General features: G+C 37.8%; 2 protein-coding genes and 1 long non-coding RNA gene across 11 annotated transcripts in view; 2 read left to right on the top strand and 1 right to left on the bottom strand.

The window, feature by feature from the left end:
- The first annotated feature begins 466 nt into the window (after positions 1 to 466).
- LOC120729830 (beta-1,3-galactosyl-O-glycosyl-glycoprotein beta-1,6-N-acetylglucosaminyltransferase 3-like) lies at positions 467 to 3,039 on the top strand. Its single transcript, XM_040025757.1, has one exon. It carries the CDS (start codon positions 515 to 517, stop codon positions 1,793 to 1,795), a length of 1,281 nt encoding a protein of 426 aa, XP_039881691.1. The 5' UTR covers positions 467 to 514; the 3' UTR covers positions 1,796 to 3,039.
- A 39-nt stretch (positions 3,040 to 3,078) lies between these two features.
- Positions 3,079 to 15,677, bottom strand: bnip2 (BCL2 interacting protein 2). 8 transcript variants are annotated; one of them, XR_005695004.1, is made up of 13 exons: positions 14,597 to 15,677; positions 11,791 to 11,886; positions 11,603 to 11,670; positions 8,433 to 8,609; positions 6,851 to 7,033; positions 6,157 to 6,259; positions 5,951 to 6,082; positions 5,738 to 5,824; positions 5,550 to 5,648; positions 4,958 to 4,993; positions 4,698 to 4,835; positions 4,357 to 4,384; positions 3,079 to 3,696 (listed from the first exon to the last, which is right to left on the bottom strand). XR_005695004.1 is itself a non-coding variant. In XM_040025754.1 (12 exons), the coding sequence occupies exons 1-11, from the start codon at positions 14,959 to 14,961 to the stop codon at positions 4,372 to 4,374; spliced, it is 1,359 nt and encodes a 452-aa protein (XP_039881688.1). In that variant the 5' UTR covers positions 14,962 to 15,675; the 3' UTR covers positions 3,079 to 3,696; positions 4,357 to 4,371. The 8 variants fall into 8 exon arrangements, 5 of the variants coding, with proteins under 5 accessions (XP_039881688.1, XP_039881685.1, XP_039881690.1 ...); XR_005695002.1 differs by having other exon boundaries at positions 4,357 to 4,835; XR_005695003.1 differs by lacking the exon at positions 4,357 to 4,384 and having other exon boundaries at positions 4,442 to 4,835.
- Positions 15,678 to 16,032: 355 nt separating this feature from the next.
- The window catches only part of LOC120729836, a 58,647-nt gene continuing 57,840 nt past the window's right edge, over positions 16,033 to 16,839 (top strand). For both annotated transcript variants that reach the window (XR_005695006.1, XR_005695005.1), the window contains exon 1: positions 16,033 to 16,115. This is a non-coding gene — a long non-coding RNA (uncharacterized LOC120729836). The remainder of the gene's footprint in view (positions 16,116 to 16,839) is intronic.

The raw sequence follows: 16,839 nt of genomic DNA, 5'->3' as shown, positions 1-16,839 counted from the left end.
ACATTTCACTCTTTGTGTTTGAGGCCATACCATGCAATGGGTAATTGTGCTGCAGGGAAAATAGCTGCACTATTTAATAGCCGAGACATGTAAATACTTTGGCATTACATTTTGAATCCACTACCTTAAACGAGCTCCAATTTACAGACAGAAATGTCAAAAATGTTACAACTATCCCCGGTCTCCCCTACCAAAATAATATATGAGACACAGTTTACGATTCTAATGTTAGAGATCCTGCAACTGGCGTTTGGGCTGTGCAGGGGTCTCTCTCTTCCGGAAGATGATTGAATAAAAAGAAATATAGATGTTTTAACACACTATGAGTCGGTTTTCTCTGATCTATCATGGGGACAAAAGAAATAGATGTAATCGGCATAACCTCCCAGGTAATGTTTTTATTGTCTCCGCCTTAGCTTGACACACCTCCCCACGGTGCAGCCTCTCACCAGTTAGTCGAACTGTAACCTGCAAGACAAAGTCACCTGTGTGGCAGTCCCCTTCAAACAAGGATATGTATTTTACAAAGGGTCGTATGTTAAGAGCTCTTTTTCTTATCTTGATGGTTTTGTTCCTTTCTTTCGCTCTTTGGACATTTGGCTCTGAACAGTCACCGTCTGATCTGCAAATACCTCCTCAGTTCTCAGGTGATCTGCCTGGTTGTTCGACTATTATCACTGGTGATGTGAAAGGTAAGGAAGGTGAATTAGAAAGGCTTCTGTCATCCAGGAAAAAGAAGAATGTTTTTTCTGAGGACTTCTACATTAATGCAACAGTGAACTGTCAGGCTTACATTGAAAAAAGAGGTTTCATCACAGCTCCTCTCAGTGAGGAAGAGAAAGATTTCCCCATTGCATACTCCATGGTGATCCATGACAAGATTGAGATGTTTGAGCGGCTTCTACGAGCTGTTTATGCTCCTCAGAACATTTACTGTGTACACGTGGACCAGAAATCCTCTGCAACATTCATGAAGGCTGTGGCTGCGATTGCTTCATGCTTTCCTAATGTGTTTGTAGCCAGTAAATTAGAAAGAGTGGTATATGCCTCGTGGTTCAGAGTACAGGCAGATCTGAATTGCATGAAAGATCTGCTAAATACTCACATCAACTGGAGGTACCTGCTTAACACCTGTGGGACAGACTTCCCCATCAAAACAAACAGAGAGATGGTGAGGGCACTGAAGCTTCTCAATGGGAGGAACAGCATGGAGTCCGAGGTGACTTCTAGCTACAAGAAAGGTCGTTGGCAGTATCACCACAATATCACAAACAGTGTTATCAACACAAATGTGAGGAAAAGTGCCCCACCAATCAACATCCCCATGTTCTCAGGAAATGCCTACTTTGTGGTCACAAGAGCTTTTGTGGAACATGTGATGGAGGACAGAGAGGTTCAGAAGTTTCTGGAGTGGGAGAAGGACACATACAGCCCTGATGAGCACTTGTGGGCCACCCTGCAGAGGATGCCCTCTGTTCCTGGGTCAATGCCCCAAAATGGGAAGTACGACATGTCAGACATGCTAGCTTTGGCTCGGGCAGTGAAGTGGTGGTATTCAGCAGGAGATATGAATAAGGGAGCCCCATATTACCCATGCACTGGTGTTTACAGAAGAGCTGTTTGTGTGTATGGAGCGGGTGACCTCCCATGGCTCCTGAAACAACACCACCTGTTTGCAAATAAGTTTGATCCAGAGGTTGATGATGTTGCCATAAGGTGTCTGGAATCAGTGCTGCGTTTCAAAGCTTTAGGCCATGATCCACTGTCCACTCAGGAAAATGTGACCATTGAGTAATACAATGATTTAAAAGTGTAATTTATGATATTCGAGTTATTTAAGTAAATATCATAGCATTGACATATAGTTTTTGAGATTTAAATAAATTATTATAAAGATTTGTGTTAAGTTTTTTTGTTATTGGTTTTAGCAGAATGTGATTTGAGGAGATACCAGGAAGGCAGAGAGCTGGAGTGGTCGCATAAAGCCAAGCAGCATTAACAACTGAGCAATGAGTTAATCTTTCTCAAAATATTGAGAAACATCTAAAATGTGAGTCATGTAACATCTAAAAGCCTGTGGTTGTTACTGTGCTATTGTTTGCTAGATTTACATAAAATGTTTTTGGGGGTTTTATTTTTGCCTTTAGTGATTAAAAAGATAAGAATGTTGGGAGGTGTTGTAACAAAGCAAAGGGGTCTAATGCCTTGGTTTTTCAACAACTATGGAGAATTAGATTTTTTCAGATCAGCAATAATTTATACTAAAATGTCAGTCATGTAAATGTAAAATCCCGTGGCTGTCACTGTTCCTTGTCATTTTTGTTACTTCTTTCAAGCCTTCTTGTAGAGCTGTTAATAGTTTCTTGTCAGTGAAACCTGTAATTGCAGTGCCATCTAGTGGAGCTCAAGTATGGCAGAAGAGACACGCAAAGGTGAAAAACATTGCTTAAAGTATGTCTATTAAACTTTCACAACAGATCATTTGAAATTCAAATCTTTTCTTTTTAAGTGTATTGTTTTTGTATTGCATTTTTTTTTTTTTTTTATTGTATTTAAACCGAGGTTTCTCTAATTTTGTCCTTGCAATTACTAGGTAGTTAACTCAGCTCACATTGTCTCAAGCAAAAGTTTTAACCTAACTGAAAGAACATTTACTGCAGAACTACTGCATTAGGCTACATTTTTATTTCCATATAGACAATTAATAGCTGAGTGCACGTTGCCTTTTGTTTTTGTTCTTGTAAATTCTCATTTCCTGTTAAACATACTTTTGACCACTATAGAACCATTGTAGCGCAAAAACTATCTTGTTATTCCCAAAAATTTTGCATTACAAGAAAAAAAAAAAAAAAAAAAAAAGATCTAAAACTAATAATAACAACAATAATAAAAGATACAAAGCAATCAGAATGGATCCATGGCTTTACTTTGAAGGAAATGAGAAAATAAAGACCTACATCCTTGGTTCAGATAGTTTCTTTCACAAGTGTTCACCCCCAACAAGCAAAAACAGTACATTCAAGTGAGGGGCCAAAAAATGAAAAAAAGATTGAGGAAAAAAAAAAGATAAAATAAAAACAAAGATTTCCTTTCCCCAGGCAGGATTTTAACAGAGAACATCAGCAGTGAACAGTGAACAAGATGCCATTAAACGTGTTCTATCCAATGCCACTCAGTGAGTCAGTGACCTAATACGCAGTTTAAAATCAGATCCATCATAAAAATATATTAATTTATTTCCTTTGACACCTTTTGAATATAAATATATAATTTTAAATGTAATAAAGTAGAACATGCATCAACCACTTGTAACAAGAGTGCCTCAAATAGTGTACATACACCAGTAGCTACAGGGAAACCAATGCGCTTAGTTTGACATGAGATACAGGAGTAAATAAAAAAGGATTAAAAAGTTTACGACAGCATGTGGACAAAGTGCTGCAGATCAAACTGGTTGACACAGAAATGCAGCACAAAAACAAAAACAGTTCCAACATGTAACAGGCAGCATCATGTCAAAAAGGCACTTTCTTGATGCAAAGAAGCCTCCAGTCCCATCACCCAGAAAACAAACATGAATGGCTGCAGTCCTCAACATTCTTCACCGTTCCTTTCCACGTCTCAAAGCGTGAGCCAGGTCACTCCGGGACAGTAGCAGCTGTGCTCTCCGTTTTGCCGTGCATGTCCTGATCGATTCTGCACACAAGTTTAGTGGTCATTAAAACTGTACAAAATCTGTAACACTATCAAAATGGGATTTTTTGGTGTCAGGATTATTTCTATACACAGGAATGTATAAAAATGATCAGACTCACTAGACCAGTTTGCCCAAAAAAAATAAATAATAATAATAATAATAATAATAATTTAAAACGCTAAAATATATACAAATCCCAATTTGTATATATTGTATATACACATGTATATATTTTGTATACATGCAGCTTCTTAAAATGTCTGATCAGTACAAAGATCAGTACCAGCTGTATCGTTAAAAGTTTCCTGTTTCCATTGAAAAGTGAAAAATTTCTACTTTGGCTTCTACTTTAGCAGTAAAAATACATTAAATAAAGCCTTTGTCTTGCTGAATACCATCTCTTCCTGAGTGGTTATTACTGAATCAACAATAAGCAGAATATTAAAACTGAAAGAGGTGGCAATTACCAAAAATCAGTGGGCAGCGGGTAAGCAGTGAGTCATGCAAAGAGCTGTGAGAATGAACAAACCGTGTGTTCAGTGAGAGCCAGTTACTAAACCATGTGAGGCCACGGCTGCAGTGCCACCAAAAACCACAGTGACTAAGGCGAGCTACTTCCTTACTTGACCCCATTCATTTGTACACACGAACAAACTTACCAAACACCAACCTCCTCAAAATACGAGCCTGTTTTTCACAAGATAAATTCAAGTAAGTGCAACTTAATGCCCTGGCTTTTTTTACCTTAACAAGCAGCAACACATTCAGCTTCCTTGAAACCTTATCTTCATGTAGCTTGTGAAGTTATGACTTGTGACAGCAAGTATGAGCTGTGAGCAAGCACGCTCTGCGGCTTAAAAAAACAAACAAAACTAAGTGCTGAATACGATTTTAAGGTAGCTTTGAGGTAATAAATGTAAATGCAATAGTTTTTTGGGGATGATCTTTACAAAAGTGGCTCAGAAAATCTATTTAGCTGGTTAAATAATCACCAAGTCACCTATTTTTTGGAGACCAAAAAATGTACTCTCAATCTGTTAATTAGGAAGGTAAATCCTGAATCAAATCAGATGAACATGTGGGGAGTTGAAGAGGAAAGCTGTTGATTCGGGACAAGCAGTAACTGGAAATCATCCAACTATGAAAATGAAAGAAAGTTAGGTGTCTTGGTGCATTTCTGAAAGCCAACTCATCATTTCTCTGTTAGTTTTATGAAATGCAGAAGATGCGGAAGCTGACCCTGGGTGAAAGTGCATATACCTTTTACGGCTTTTCCTATTTTTTTCCTCGTCAAACCTTAAGAAGGGGGCAGGGAAATCGGGTTAGGCAGAAGAAGAAACACACAGCCGACAGCAACCACACATCCAAAAGAGAAAAACATTTTACTGAGTTTCACTGAGTCAAGATGAGTTATTTGTGCTGCCTTTTTAAATGTCGTGACGATACAAGATTTGTCACGTGCAGAGCCTCAAAGAAGAAGACAGCATGAGTAATTTGTAGTGCAGCTCAATAATTACGCATATTAGCAAAGAAATGAAGACTATGATATTTAACAGCAGCTTATAGAATACTTACAAAACAACAACCTAAGCTGTGTATACACTGGAAGCAATATGTAGTGACGTGGCAATGTTTTTGCCATTGTAACATGGGATCATGCATATATGATGATGATGATAATAATAATAATGATAATAATGCTTATGGGCTTTGGGCAGACTGTATCTCCTGTATAATGACGCAGTGTGCACATTTAGGTCAGTGGGACACAGCTAACTTACGGCCTACCCTTGCCACGAGGAAAACCACTATAATGCAACACAGACATCAGTGCTACAAACACCATACTTACTGTTTGATACAATCTGGTATGGACACATACTCCATTGGAACCAGGTCAGCAAGGTCTGACAAGCTGTACACGTACTTGATTTTCTGACTAAATTTGGAGCTGTGAAAAAGAAATCAGAAACATTCAGAATAAAGAGATTACACCACGAATGTCTTTGACTTGCGATTACCTTTTTACATTACAGTTACCTTATGAAAGGTTTGGTGAGTGCCAGCAGGGTGCGAATGAACCAAGAGGGGTGTACGATTATCAAGGATTTCAGATTCTTCCGTAGCCTGTACAGAAGAGTGAGGACAGGTGTTACGATCTGATGCTTATTTGTCTGAAGTGACCCAAATATCTATGTTCTCATATTGTCTGTCTTTTAAAAAACAGTTTTCCAAGTTGTGCAACTCACTCACCTCCTATCAATCTGCTGATAGCACTTTCTAAGCCAGCCAACAGTTGGCATCTTCTTACGAGAGGTCGCCCCATTTAAATACACAATCATATAGTTCTCAGCAACCAAAAGCTCCAGTGTGCCAATGACGTACCTGAAACAAGAATATCGCATTTGACACAGCTCTCTAAAATGTGTGAAGGAACTAAATTTCAAATAAAAACTCACTTGAATAAATTCTCCATGATGTATCTGTAATTTGGCTGATTGCTCTCCGGCATAAAGCACACAGCAAACACAATTACGGCATTCAAACCGTCTCCATAGTAACCTGCAATGAGAGATTCAAATGCCACAAAGTCATTTTTAATATTAAAAAAAAAAAAAAAAAAAGGAATTCATACTGTGAATACACACAAGCTGATTGAATCATGTCAAACGTGTAACACAGTTTATTCATCCAGTGCTGCTACCAAAGAACCGATCGGATAAAATATGAGCCAATCATAACATTGTTTTGGGCTTACTGTGTCTATAACATTAATTAGCATGCCATTTGTTCTTTGCTCTGGTGGGAGGAGCCAGACTATGGCTTTGATTGTGTCATCACTGGATTTAACCGTTAATGAAGCCATAATCTTGTGAATCAACGTTTTGTAAAAGTGTAACCTCTGCGATGAAAGCTTTTTAAGCCTCAAGCTGGGGCAGATATACCTAAGTGTCTTTGTTGTCAGATTTCACCGATGACTCTATAAATGTAGTTTTCATGTCCTGGCTGCAGCTGAAATTAAGATTAGGAATCACTCATAATTTATTTAGAGAGGCCCTTAAAAATAATACTTCTAATAAGTACAGTGAGATGCTGCCAAATTGTATGTAAAGTTTCAAGACTTGCTACTAGAGGTACTTCAATGGTACTGGCCTCCATGGCTGATGACTCTCTTGTAAGGTTCAATGGCCTTCATGTCCACTCTGTGTTCCTGGTCTCCAATACGAAGCATCTTCCAGCGTCGACTGTCTTCCCTCTCCTCTGAGGCCGAATACTCGTGAACTGACTCCACGCCTTTCTGTAGTAGTTCTGTGGGTTTTGGCTTAGGAAGATCATCTGAAGGAGAAGAGGCAAGTTAAACTAACAACTTGAATGCTGCAAACTTAACACATGATTCAAATCAGATTCTTTTTGGTCAAATGTGATACAATTTTGAGATCACTCGATAATTCGTATTTTAAATTTCAAATCATATGCACATTTATTTTCTTGCTTTAATCTTGTGTATCTTGAGGGATGTTCTTTCTCTGAATCAACACCAACATTCACATCCTCAATTCCATACGCTCACTTCACTTTTTCTGGGGAGAAAATTCATAATTTCCTGTAGGAAAGCAAAAGCAAAACACACTGCTACTGTAGAGTGCTGCATTTGCTCAAATGCCCAAGGATATCTGAGGATCGTTTGTAAGATTTACAGCATAGCTGCATGATGTGCAGAATGTCAAGTTCATCATGCAGACATCAAGGAAAGTACTCACATGATCACATGATATCAAGCATGCAACAAGCAAATCAAAACTTATGAAACCGTGAGATTAAATCAAACGGACAAACTTGAGTGTGTTTTCTGTGAAGAGGACCAAAATTTTCTTAATTTAATTTAATTCTAATTGTCTGGTCTCATGTCTTGTTTGATTTTGGAACAATATAACTTAATACAAGTTTAATTTAAGTTTTATGCTTAAGGCATTTACTCTTTTATTACTGTGTTAAGCAACTGTGGCAAATCAATTTTCGTGCAGAGATCAATGAAGTTTTCTTGTTCCAGTAGTTATTCTCTGAAATTTGAATGCTTTTAAATTGTGACTCACTGAATAACTGATAATCAAACAGGACAAAATGGCCAACAATTTCACCATTAAGTGATAACCTGCTATTGTTTACTCAAGCAGGAACAATTGAAAGAAAGGGGGAGATGAATCAAATATATTAAGTAAAAATGAAAGGGTATGAAATATGGTGGGGAGGAACAAACCAAACGAACAAAAATGAAAAACAAACAAAAAAACATCTTGATTTGTTTGAAAAATAAAAGACAGCTGTCCAAAAGATCTTACCACAAGGAACAGAGAAACCTGTTGCTGGCCTGCAGCCTGTTTCCAGGCAGAGAATGGAAACAATTCTTCCAAGTGAAAAAGAGGAAGGCAGCAGTGTGGAAACAAAAAACAACAAAGCATATTTTAACCACACTGCAGGCAGTCAGCTGCCTAAGCAAACCTGTAAAAAATACAGGAAGAAAAAAAGCACATGGACGCAAGAACCCAGATATTAAAAAAAAAGACCGGAGAACTTCTGTTTGTTGTGAAAATAACATCCCAACTAGACCTCATCTAAAAGATGATGTGTAACATCTGCCTTTAAATAAGCAAAGTGAAACAATGAGGGTTAAAGGATAATACCAGAAGTACCAGACCAATATTTTTAATTATTTTTAATTATATAAAATTCCTACCTTCCCATTCAAATTCATTGCTGTTGTCCGAGGGCGTGTCCATGTCACTGAGGTCTAGCTCTGTGCTTTCATCCAGCTCGTCAGAGAGAAGAGAACCTTCACTGCGGTCAAGAGTGAGACTGATGTCTGGAGCTGCAAGTTTTTTCTTAGTCTTCTTGCCATGATTCACTGCGTAGCCTAGGGTAGGATGTCAAATCAATAATGATTATACGGTCTACTGTGAGAACAGCTTTTTGAAAGGTTCAAGCTTTTTCAGGTCAGCGATAACACAGTGATTACATGTGGTGAGCAGTTCTTTTCTGGTGCGTCTCTTATTTAAGTAGGGATTGGAATCATGGGTTGGTAGGAAGAGGCATTTTAACCTATTGCATAGGCAGTATTCTTGTTGGTACTTATTTTAATGTGTGTGTGCATCATATGCTGTAATACTAAAAGCTTTGGAATAACCTTTTGCTGATAATAAACTCGTTAAAGATCATTTTCAACTAAAAATGAATGCAGGGCTTTTAATTTTGACAGTATTTTTAATGTGCAGTCTTACCAGTTTTCCTTATAAAAGAAATTATAAAAACTTTCTACTGCTAATACCAAAAAAGATCTATTTTAAATTGGTATTTAAAGACAGAAACGGAAGAGCAAATTTAAGAATTTATGGAGGGAAAATATCCAATAATAGTTAGAAATATGCACTAAAATATGCTATAAAAATTATTTTTTGAAACTGGCTCAGAGAAATTAGTCCATGTATTCATACTGGGGAAATGAAACTACTGTAATGCTCTATTTGGCAGATTATCCAAATCATCAGTAGCTTGTTCAGAATGCAGCCAGAACCTTCACACATACTTGTAAATTTGAACACATTACCCAAATTTTGAAGTGCCCCCAGTTCAGTACGGAATTTACTTTAAAATGCTTCTATTATTTCATAAAGCCCTCAATGGTTTGGCTCAACAGTAGATCTCTGACTTCCTCAGTATCTATAACCCAATTAGACCTCTCAGGCCATCAGGTGCAGACATTTTAATGGTTCCAAACGTCTTGAATATTTGGCACACAGAGCAGCAGATGCAGATGGGGATCGAACCACCAACTACCTGATTAGTAGGTTAGCCTGCTCTACCACCTGGCTGCAGCTCAGCACACAGTGTGTGTGTTACCTTGTATTTCTTTGTCAAGTTTTTTTTTGTTTTTATCTTAATCGACATTAATGATATTGTTTATATATTAAACATTAATGATATTGTTTATATACTCATAACAAAAAGGAAATCTCTTTTCCAAATTTCTATAGCAATGAAAGCAGAACTGACAATGCCAGGGATAATGAGTACTAAAGTATTTAATTAGCTCCAGAGCCAGTTTAATACTATGCTTTGGTACTTCACAGAGCTTGTTTATGAAAAAATACTTTTCAAATACTTTGAAGTTCAGCCAACACTAATGTGAAGCTTGGTTGCTATAGAAATTAAGTGACACTTTCAACATTACAGTCTTTTAAAATGGAAATTTTGGTTTCAGCGAACAGCATTCCACTGCAGCTTGGCAAAGAAATATCACGGTATAATTTGAAGCATGTGCGGTAACGATATATATATATCGCGATATATTCTTTTCTTCTGTATAACGTATTTTTACACACCATTGGGCACACTTAAAATCATTTAATTTTCTCAAAGATCAACAGTGTGCCTTATGTATGAATTCTGGTTGTGGTTACCGACCTCGAACAGATTTTATGTAGTACATGGCGCGCAGAAATCTGTCAAAAAATGTTTCAGTACGACTTTGGTAAGCTATGAAGGCGCACCACTTGATGGATTGCCGGAGCATTACGGCTGCCGTGGTGAGGAGCCTTGCGGAGTAATCTGGGTCCGAAACTCTGTCTCCTTCAGGTCCCAAAGTCAAACAAACACTGCAGCATCACTGAGAGTTAAAAACTGTCTAAATTCTTTCACCTTTAATAAAATGATCAGCGTTGCTGCTTTACCAGGTGTAATAATTACGTTTAACATCCAGGCATCCATGAAAACAGAATTTATTAAATTTAACAGAGTTAGAAGTTAGCAGGAAGTTAGCTCGCTAGTTTCCACCTAAACATGATATGCCATGTTCTGACTGAGAGATCTCTGAAAAAATTCAAACGTACAGCTCTGCTATCACTTCCAACATAAATGAAGACAGAAAACTAAACAGCAGTGACTTTGTAGGGTTACTGAAGTTGAGCTAGCTGGTATATAGTGATGTGCTACGTGATTGCTAGCAAAACAGCTATGTTAGCATAACATTAGCACAGTGAAGCTGAAGGATGGCTGTTAACTTTTTTCCCCACTCGATAAAAGTTAACGTGAGGGTTTCTGGTGGTTAGGGACATATACAGTCACATGTCGGGATGCTGTAAACGGACCAAACTTCAGTCAGGAGAACAACTGAGATAATCCATTCACAATACGAGGTTAGTCATTAATATACTGCAACAACATGGGAATAGAGCAGCTGCGAGAGAATTCAGCAAAAATTAATCAATGGTACGGAAGTCTAGGAAGCACAGTTTTTGGCTTTCCCCATATTCCAAAAGTGCTTAGTCTCTTTGCTATTACCGTCACCCGGCATAATTTGCAGATGATATTGTTTGCAGCCGCTGCGATGCTTTCGACCAAAACAGGTGCAGCTTGATGACACCATCAACATGTGCTATCGCAGTAAAGTCAAAATCTCTACCGTTGGCCAATTTTATATTGTTTCTACCGTATACAAAGGAGCTTGCAAAGAAAAGTACTAGCTAGAACTGAAGAAGCTTCTCGGATGAGAGGTGAAACGTCTTTAAGCAACTTAAAGAAGTCCAGACGCTTTTCTTTGCAAGCTCCTTTGACTACGATGACCTGGATGACTGAGAACCTTCAGACATATTACTGTATACCTTTTATACCGCCCACCCCTACCTGAGAGGATTTTGTACTAAAAAGACCACGTCAGAAATTACTCTTTTGATTTGTAAAACTCAGACTGCTCAGGCCTCAGTTTCAGCTGAATGCACATGAATGGAAGAGCAACCAGTATCTCTTTTAACTTCCATATGTCCATGTGCATTTTAAAATGCAAAAACTTTGTTCTTCAGTGTTCTGTTTTTGACTGTAGCAATGCAAAGAACAGTACTGTGTTTTCATTACCAGAGTTTCCTGCCTCAGAAGCTTCTGCAAAAAGCTCATCTTCAAGCTCCTCTTCCTCTGGGAGAGGCCTAAGATTCATACAAAAGATAATGATACATTCAGCAGAGTCACGGTTAATGGGACTTTGAAAAACCCAAACATGTGATGCAAAGCTATGAAGCATGATATAAGCGTGATTGAGACAGTACCGTGGAAAGTCCTCATCCTGCCACTCTTCCTTAAGTTCAACTCCTTCCATTCTGAGGCGGGCTTCTGTTGTGGCAACTGACTCTTGACGTTCAAGGCTGGGAATGAAAAGGGGAAAAAGGTTGAACAATCTGTTATGGTTAACAATCTCTAACTGCTTGATTGTTGTCTTGCACTTGAAAATGTATCAAGATCAGGAGGAGGGCAAGCGGAAATTATCTGTGAAATCCAAACGTGTAATTGGGCATCTTAAAACAATGACTTGTTTAGTCTTAAAATGATTAAGGGGAAAATGCAGACGCACTCCTGATGTGCTGAAAGTAAGGCAATTTTTGTCCTTGGGCTAATACATCATCAATTAAAATCTTCAAAAAGTCAGTGTATAATAGGTACACTTGGCTACACAAAAGCACATGAGCATACACTGTATGAATAAAGAAGGAAGAACATCTGCCATAATAACTGGATTTATTCGAAACAAATCAATTCGATTTTAAATTAATAAGCTGACAAGGAATTTTACTTAAGCTATACTAATGCAAAAGGTACCCAACAAACCCAAAAAACAAAATAGTCCTCTAATACTCAAAATGCTGCCAACTTACAGAATCAATATACGTTTACAGGTCTGTAGGTCCAAAATAAGGGTTGGCATTTTTGAGTAATTTTTGACCCCCAAGAACTGTAAGGAGGTGAAAAATATCTTTGACCCTTACAATGAAGGCACCAGAGCCTGCAAGTATTGATTCACCCACCAATATTACTTATAATTGCAAAACTAAAATCTTCTTTACATATCACTACTATGCAGTGTCACATTCATGTTTATTAAAGGAAAAAATATCTAAAATATTGAACTCATAAAATAACTAACTATTGGTATTGATCCTAAAAATCCTATATCTGTCAGGCTACGTTTTCATTGCCAACAAAGTAGAGCAACTGTAAAGTGTGGGTTAAAAAGATTATGGAGATAAAAGCATGTTTTTGGACTGTATATTCAATATTGTGGCTTTTAATGATTAAAGCAACCTAAAAGGAAGTTTATCCTCATTGCCTGTTTTCAATTAATAAAATGTCTTAACATGAGACAAAAGTAATCATATGAAATAGATGTTTGAAAATCTCAGTTTCAGTAGCTTCTTAAAAAGCTTACAAGCTTGTGCTAAGGGCTTAGTTTATAAACCGACTGCTCACCAGTGCAGACCAATGGTATCTGTATCCATGTTGTACCAAGCTCCCTTTGATGCATTAATCATATAGACTGCGGTATTTGTACTTCCAGACACACAAACATTCTGGGCATTCAGTACTCAACAGGAATGTAGTTTCCTGAGAGGGAACCATTGCAATCAATGCAAATGGAAGCATATAGAAAGAAATTAGCTACATTAAAAAGTCAAAAGGAAAAGATGACAGAAATTTTAAAGGTGTAATTATTATACTGAGCACAATAGAGAACTGAATTAATATGGATATCAGTGGGGGATGGTTCAACTATGGAAAAACTTTAAAGATGCCATGCTAATTTGTTTAAATAAAGCTCAAGGCAAAAGTAAATGTGTTACCAGTTAAGAAGTCATTTTTCATATTCATAATTTCAACATAAATGAAACAAATACAAGATTATCATTCTATCTACATTTATTTTTGCTGCGTTTTTTCTGTTTTAGTTATGTGAAGGGTTGAAGTCTGTTATCATTCTTTATAGCTCCCTCCAAGTTAATATTCACAATACTTAGTTTAAAAATCCCTCAGGGGTGCAGAGCAAAGTGCACTAATGTCTGTAGAGAAAACCTTCAATTTCACATCTTAACAAGTTCAGAAGTTAGGCAAACCTTTGTAAATGACCAGTTTGGCTAAACTGAAGCAGCTTTTTCTGAACTTAAGATCTGCAAAGTAATCTGATGGTCCTGAATTAGTTTTGGGATGGCTGGTTTCCAACAGTTTCTGGCAAGATGTTGAAAACAACTATTTTTAGAGCAAAGTACCAGTGCTACAAAGACGTAGATGAACTCTGAGGTTAAATGATGACATTTTTGGAAGTTAACTCCTGGACAAGCAATTTTCAAGATTACTGCAAAAAATGTAAAATAATAAATAAAAAACACACCTATAAGTACAATGTTTTAGAGTTTAAGTATCCACGCCATGTCAAGTTGCTTATTTTTTCCTGCATGGAAAAAACATTACTGACAAATATCTAATAAGAGAAATGGAATGAAGACACAAGAGTGATTGGCTCCCAGTAAGCAATATTTATTGACAATAATAGTTAAGGATAGGTGGCTTGTCAATTCTGAAATCCATAGCTTTGACACATCTTTCTGCAGAGGATCGATGTTGTGCTAAAAAGTGACTCCTGATTTTTCCATGTTTCTTTTTTAATATGTAATATGAATTTTTAATGTCAATGAGACTTTCAACCTGAATAAATAAAAGGACATATAAAAGTCACTCTTCCAAAAACTGATTTCAGTTTCTACCCTATGACAGGGATGCTTTTCTGGCTGAAAATGACTTCATTCATGAGAGACATGTCTGAGATATATTTCACAGACTGTAGGCCAATGATACGACGCTCTTTGGCACGCCACCGGAGCCTATCCCAACTGACACAGGGCCGTCAGACTACGCTATAACCAATACAAAGGCAGATAAACAAACAGTCACATGTACACCTAGGTCCACTTTAGAACCACCGACAAAACTATCGTTTGACTCTGGGAGAGACTAAACCATATTTGTGCTAATTTTCTCATAGTTTGCTTCTATGTAAGGAAAACACAAAAATGTCTAAATACACACCTTCCAGTGGCTCCAGCTGGTGAGCGTGGCTGGGGAACGCTCACCGGGGTAGAGCTTTTTCCTCGTTGCTTCTGCACATTGTCTGGAGTCTTCCTTTCTTGTGGCGTACCGCTTGTTTTGGTTAGACTGTCTTGAAACTCCTCTTCGCCCTTTTCTGCAGCAGAAGCTGTGCTATTTTGCAATTCGTCTGTTTCCTCGTCATCGCCTTCTCCCGATACACCGGATGATGACGGGCTGGAAGTCTGTCTGTTTCCCAAATCCTCAAGAGTCCTCCTGGGTGTGACAGTATCTGGGCTGCTATTGTTCAAATTCATATTACTTACACCCTTCAGCACCGCTTCACTCTCAATCACATCCGATGCCATAAGTTTCTCCGGTTGTCCCGGTGGTACAGCAGATCAAAGTTAAAGAGTCTGACCGTGAAACGCTTTAATCACCGTTCAGCTCCTTGACCAACTCAACCAGAAAGAAAAATCTGACTTACACAACTTCTTTGGAAGTTTGTGGCTAACAGGATAGCTCTCGTCTGCTGCACAGCTAGCCCAGAGACGTGGCGCTAGCAGCTAGCTATGCCAACTAACAGCATATCTCATTAACCAAACAGTGTCAAATATCACGCGAAGTCTACAGATAGTCACCTTTTCTAAATGCGTCACGGTGTTAACTCAAGAGTCCCAAAGAGTTCTAGCTTTGCAGAAGCATAGGTGCGCAGTTATCCTACTTATCAGTTTCCTTCCTTCCTTCCTCCAAGTCCAGAGGGCTCTCCGGTGGACGTAACACATTCAGTCAGGCTAGCTTTGGGGTTAGCAAAGTTTAGCCACGACAAAACAAGCTTTGTATTCCAATTAACGCTGTCTATGAGCCAAAAAAGAAATAATTCGGCAGTTATCAACTACAGCTCAACGTAAAGACAGTCTTTTCTTGGACCCATGTTAAATACAAAGACTACTTCCTTTTAATTTGCCGACACACGAACCTCGGCAACTAAACGGCAGAAGTTAACCGTTTGCTAACAACGCCTTGCTCTATCATGGATATGCATACAGTTTATGGTCAGCGGAGTTGCCAGTTGTGTTTCCTGCAGATTCTTCGGCATAAACGACACAGTTCGTGGTCACGTGTGATTTATGAATTTATTTTTTTGTGTGCAAGCACACAAAAGCACACCAAATTTCATTAAAATGTCATTTTGTTGCACTGTAAGCTTTTCTTTTTACTGCCCTGCTGTGACCACGAGTAACATAATGATATTCTATTTTCAAAACTGAAACTTCTTTTTGAGTGTCCCACATAAAATAAAGTTAGCAAAATGTAGATTATAAAGTATGTAATAATAATGATAAAAAACAAAACAACGCAATATACCTAAAGAGTTAATCGCTCAGACTGCTCTGGTCCGTGGAAAACGAGCAAATCTGGCAACCCCTAATAGCAACGGCCCTTCCATTAGCCGCAGAAGTGTCTTTACCCTAGCAAGCTTCACTGCCCTCTGCTGATACTGGAAACATATAATGACAAGGTAGAGACTACACAGTCTGGTTCACACACGTCTCTAATCCAGCTCTGTTGTCCAAATTGTATTTTTTGCTTTCATCTTGCTATCCATTAGTGATTCGTGCAGCAGTGGGTTAAAGGTTAAAAACCGCAACGTGTTGATTTCGTCTGATGGTTTATACTAGGAATCGCACTGTTCTCTCTTATAGTGGGAAGTAACTGCTAGTTATTTGGTCAAGCCAAAGTAATTTTTTTTTCACTTTTTCTTTTTATTCACTTTATTTAATAAGCATTAGTGACGCTGTGTCTGAAAAGGCAACACTGTAAAAAGAGCTTGTGTTATGATATATTTCATTACATTAGGGCAGTAACATTTATACCTAATCCAGAAAATAATCTCTTAGCTAATAAGGTTACACAAATAAGTAACTCTGAGCGCAATTCATTTTTAAAAAGATATGTAATCGGATTATAGTTACTTTGTCAGTGATTACTTCATTATCCTTTCAGTAATTATTTAAAATATGACTTTATTCATCATTACCAATGAAATAATGAAGCTGTTGAAGTGCATACTTCTAGCCTGTCTTGTATAGTAGGCCTCTGTTTTTGCAAGGCTAATTTGGTTTGACTAACTGTAAATGTTGAATATGCAAAGTTCTCCTGTTTGCATAGAAATACCGAAAAGAAAAGCATTATTGTGTAATGCTTTATCCATCTCTAACTTTGCAGTAATTACTTTCAAAGAA

The sequence above is a fragment of the Simochromis diagramma genome, unplaced genomic scaffold (assembly GCF_900408965.1).
Source record: "Simochromis diagramma unplaced genomic scaffold, fSimDia1.1 OVJJ01000293.1, whole genome shotgun sequence".
Lineage (NCBI taxonomy): Eukaryota > Metazoa > Chordata > Actinopteri > Cichliformes > Cichlidae > Simochromis > Simochromis diagramma.
Note: the sequence above shows the minus strand (reverse complement) of the source record. Positions and strands in the feature narration are given on the sequence as shown.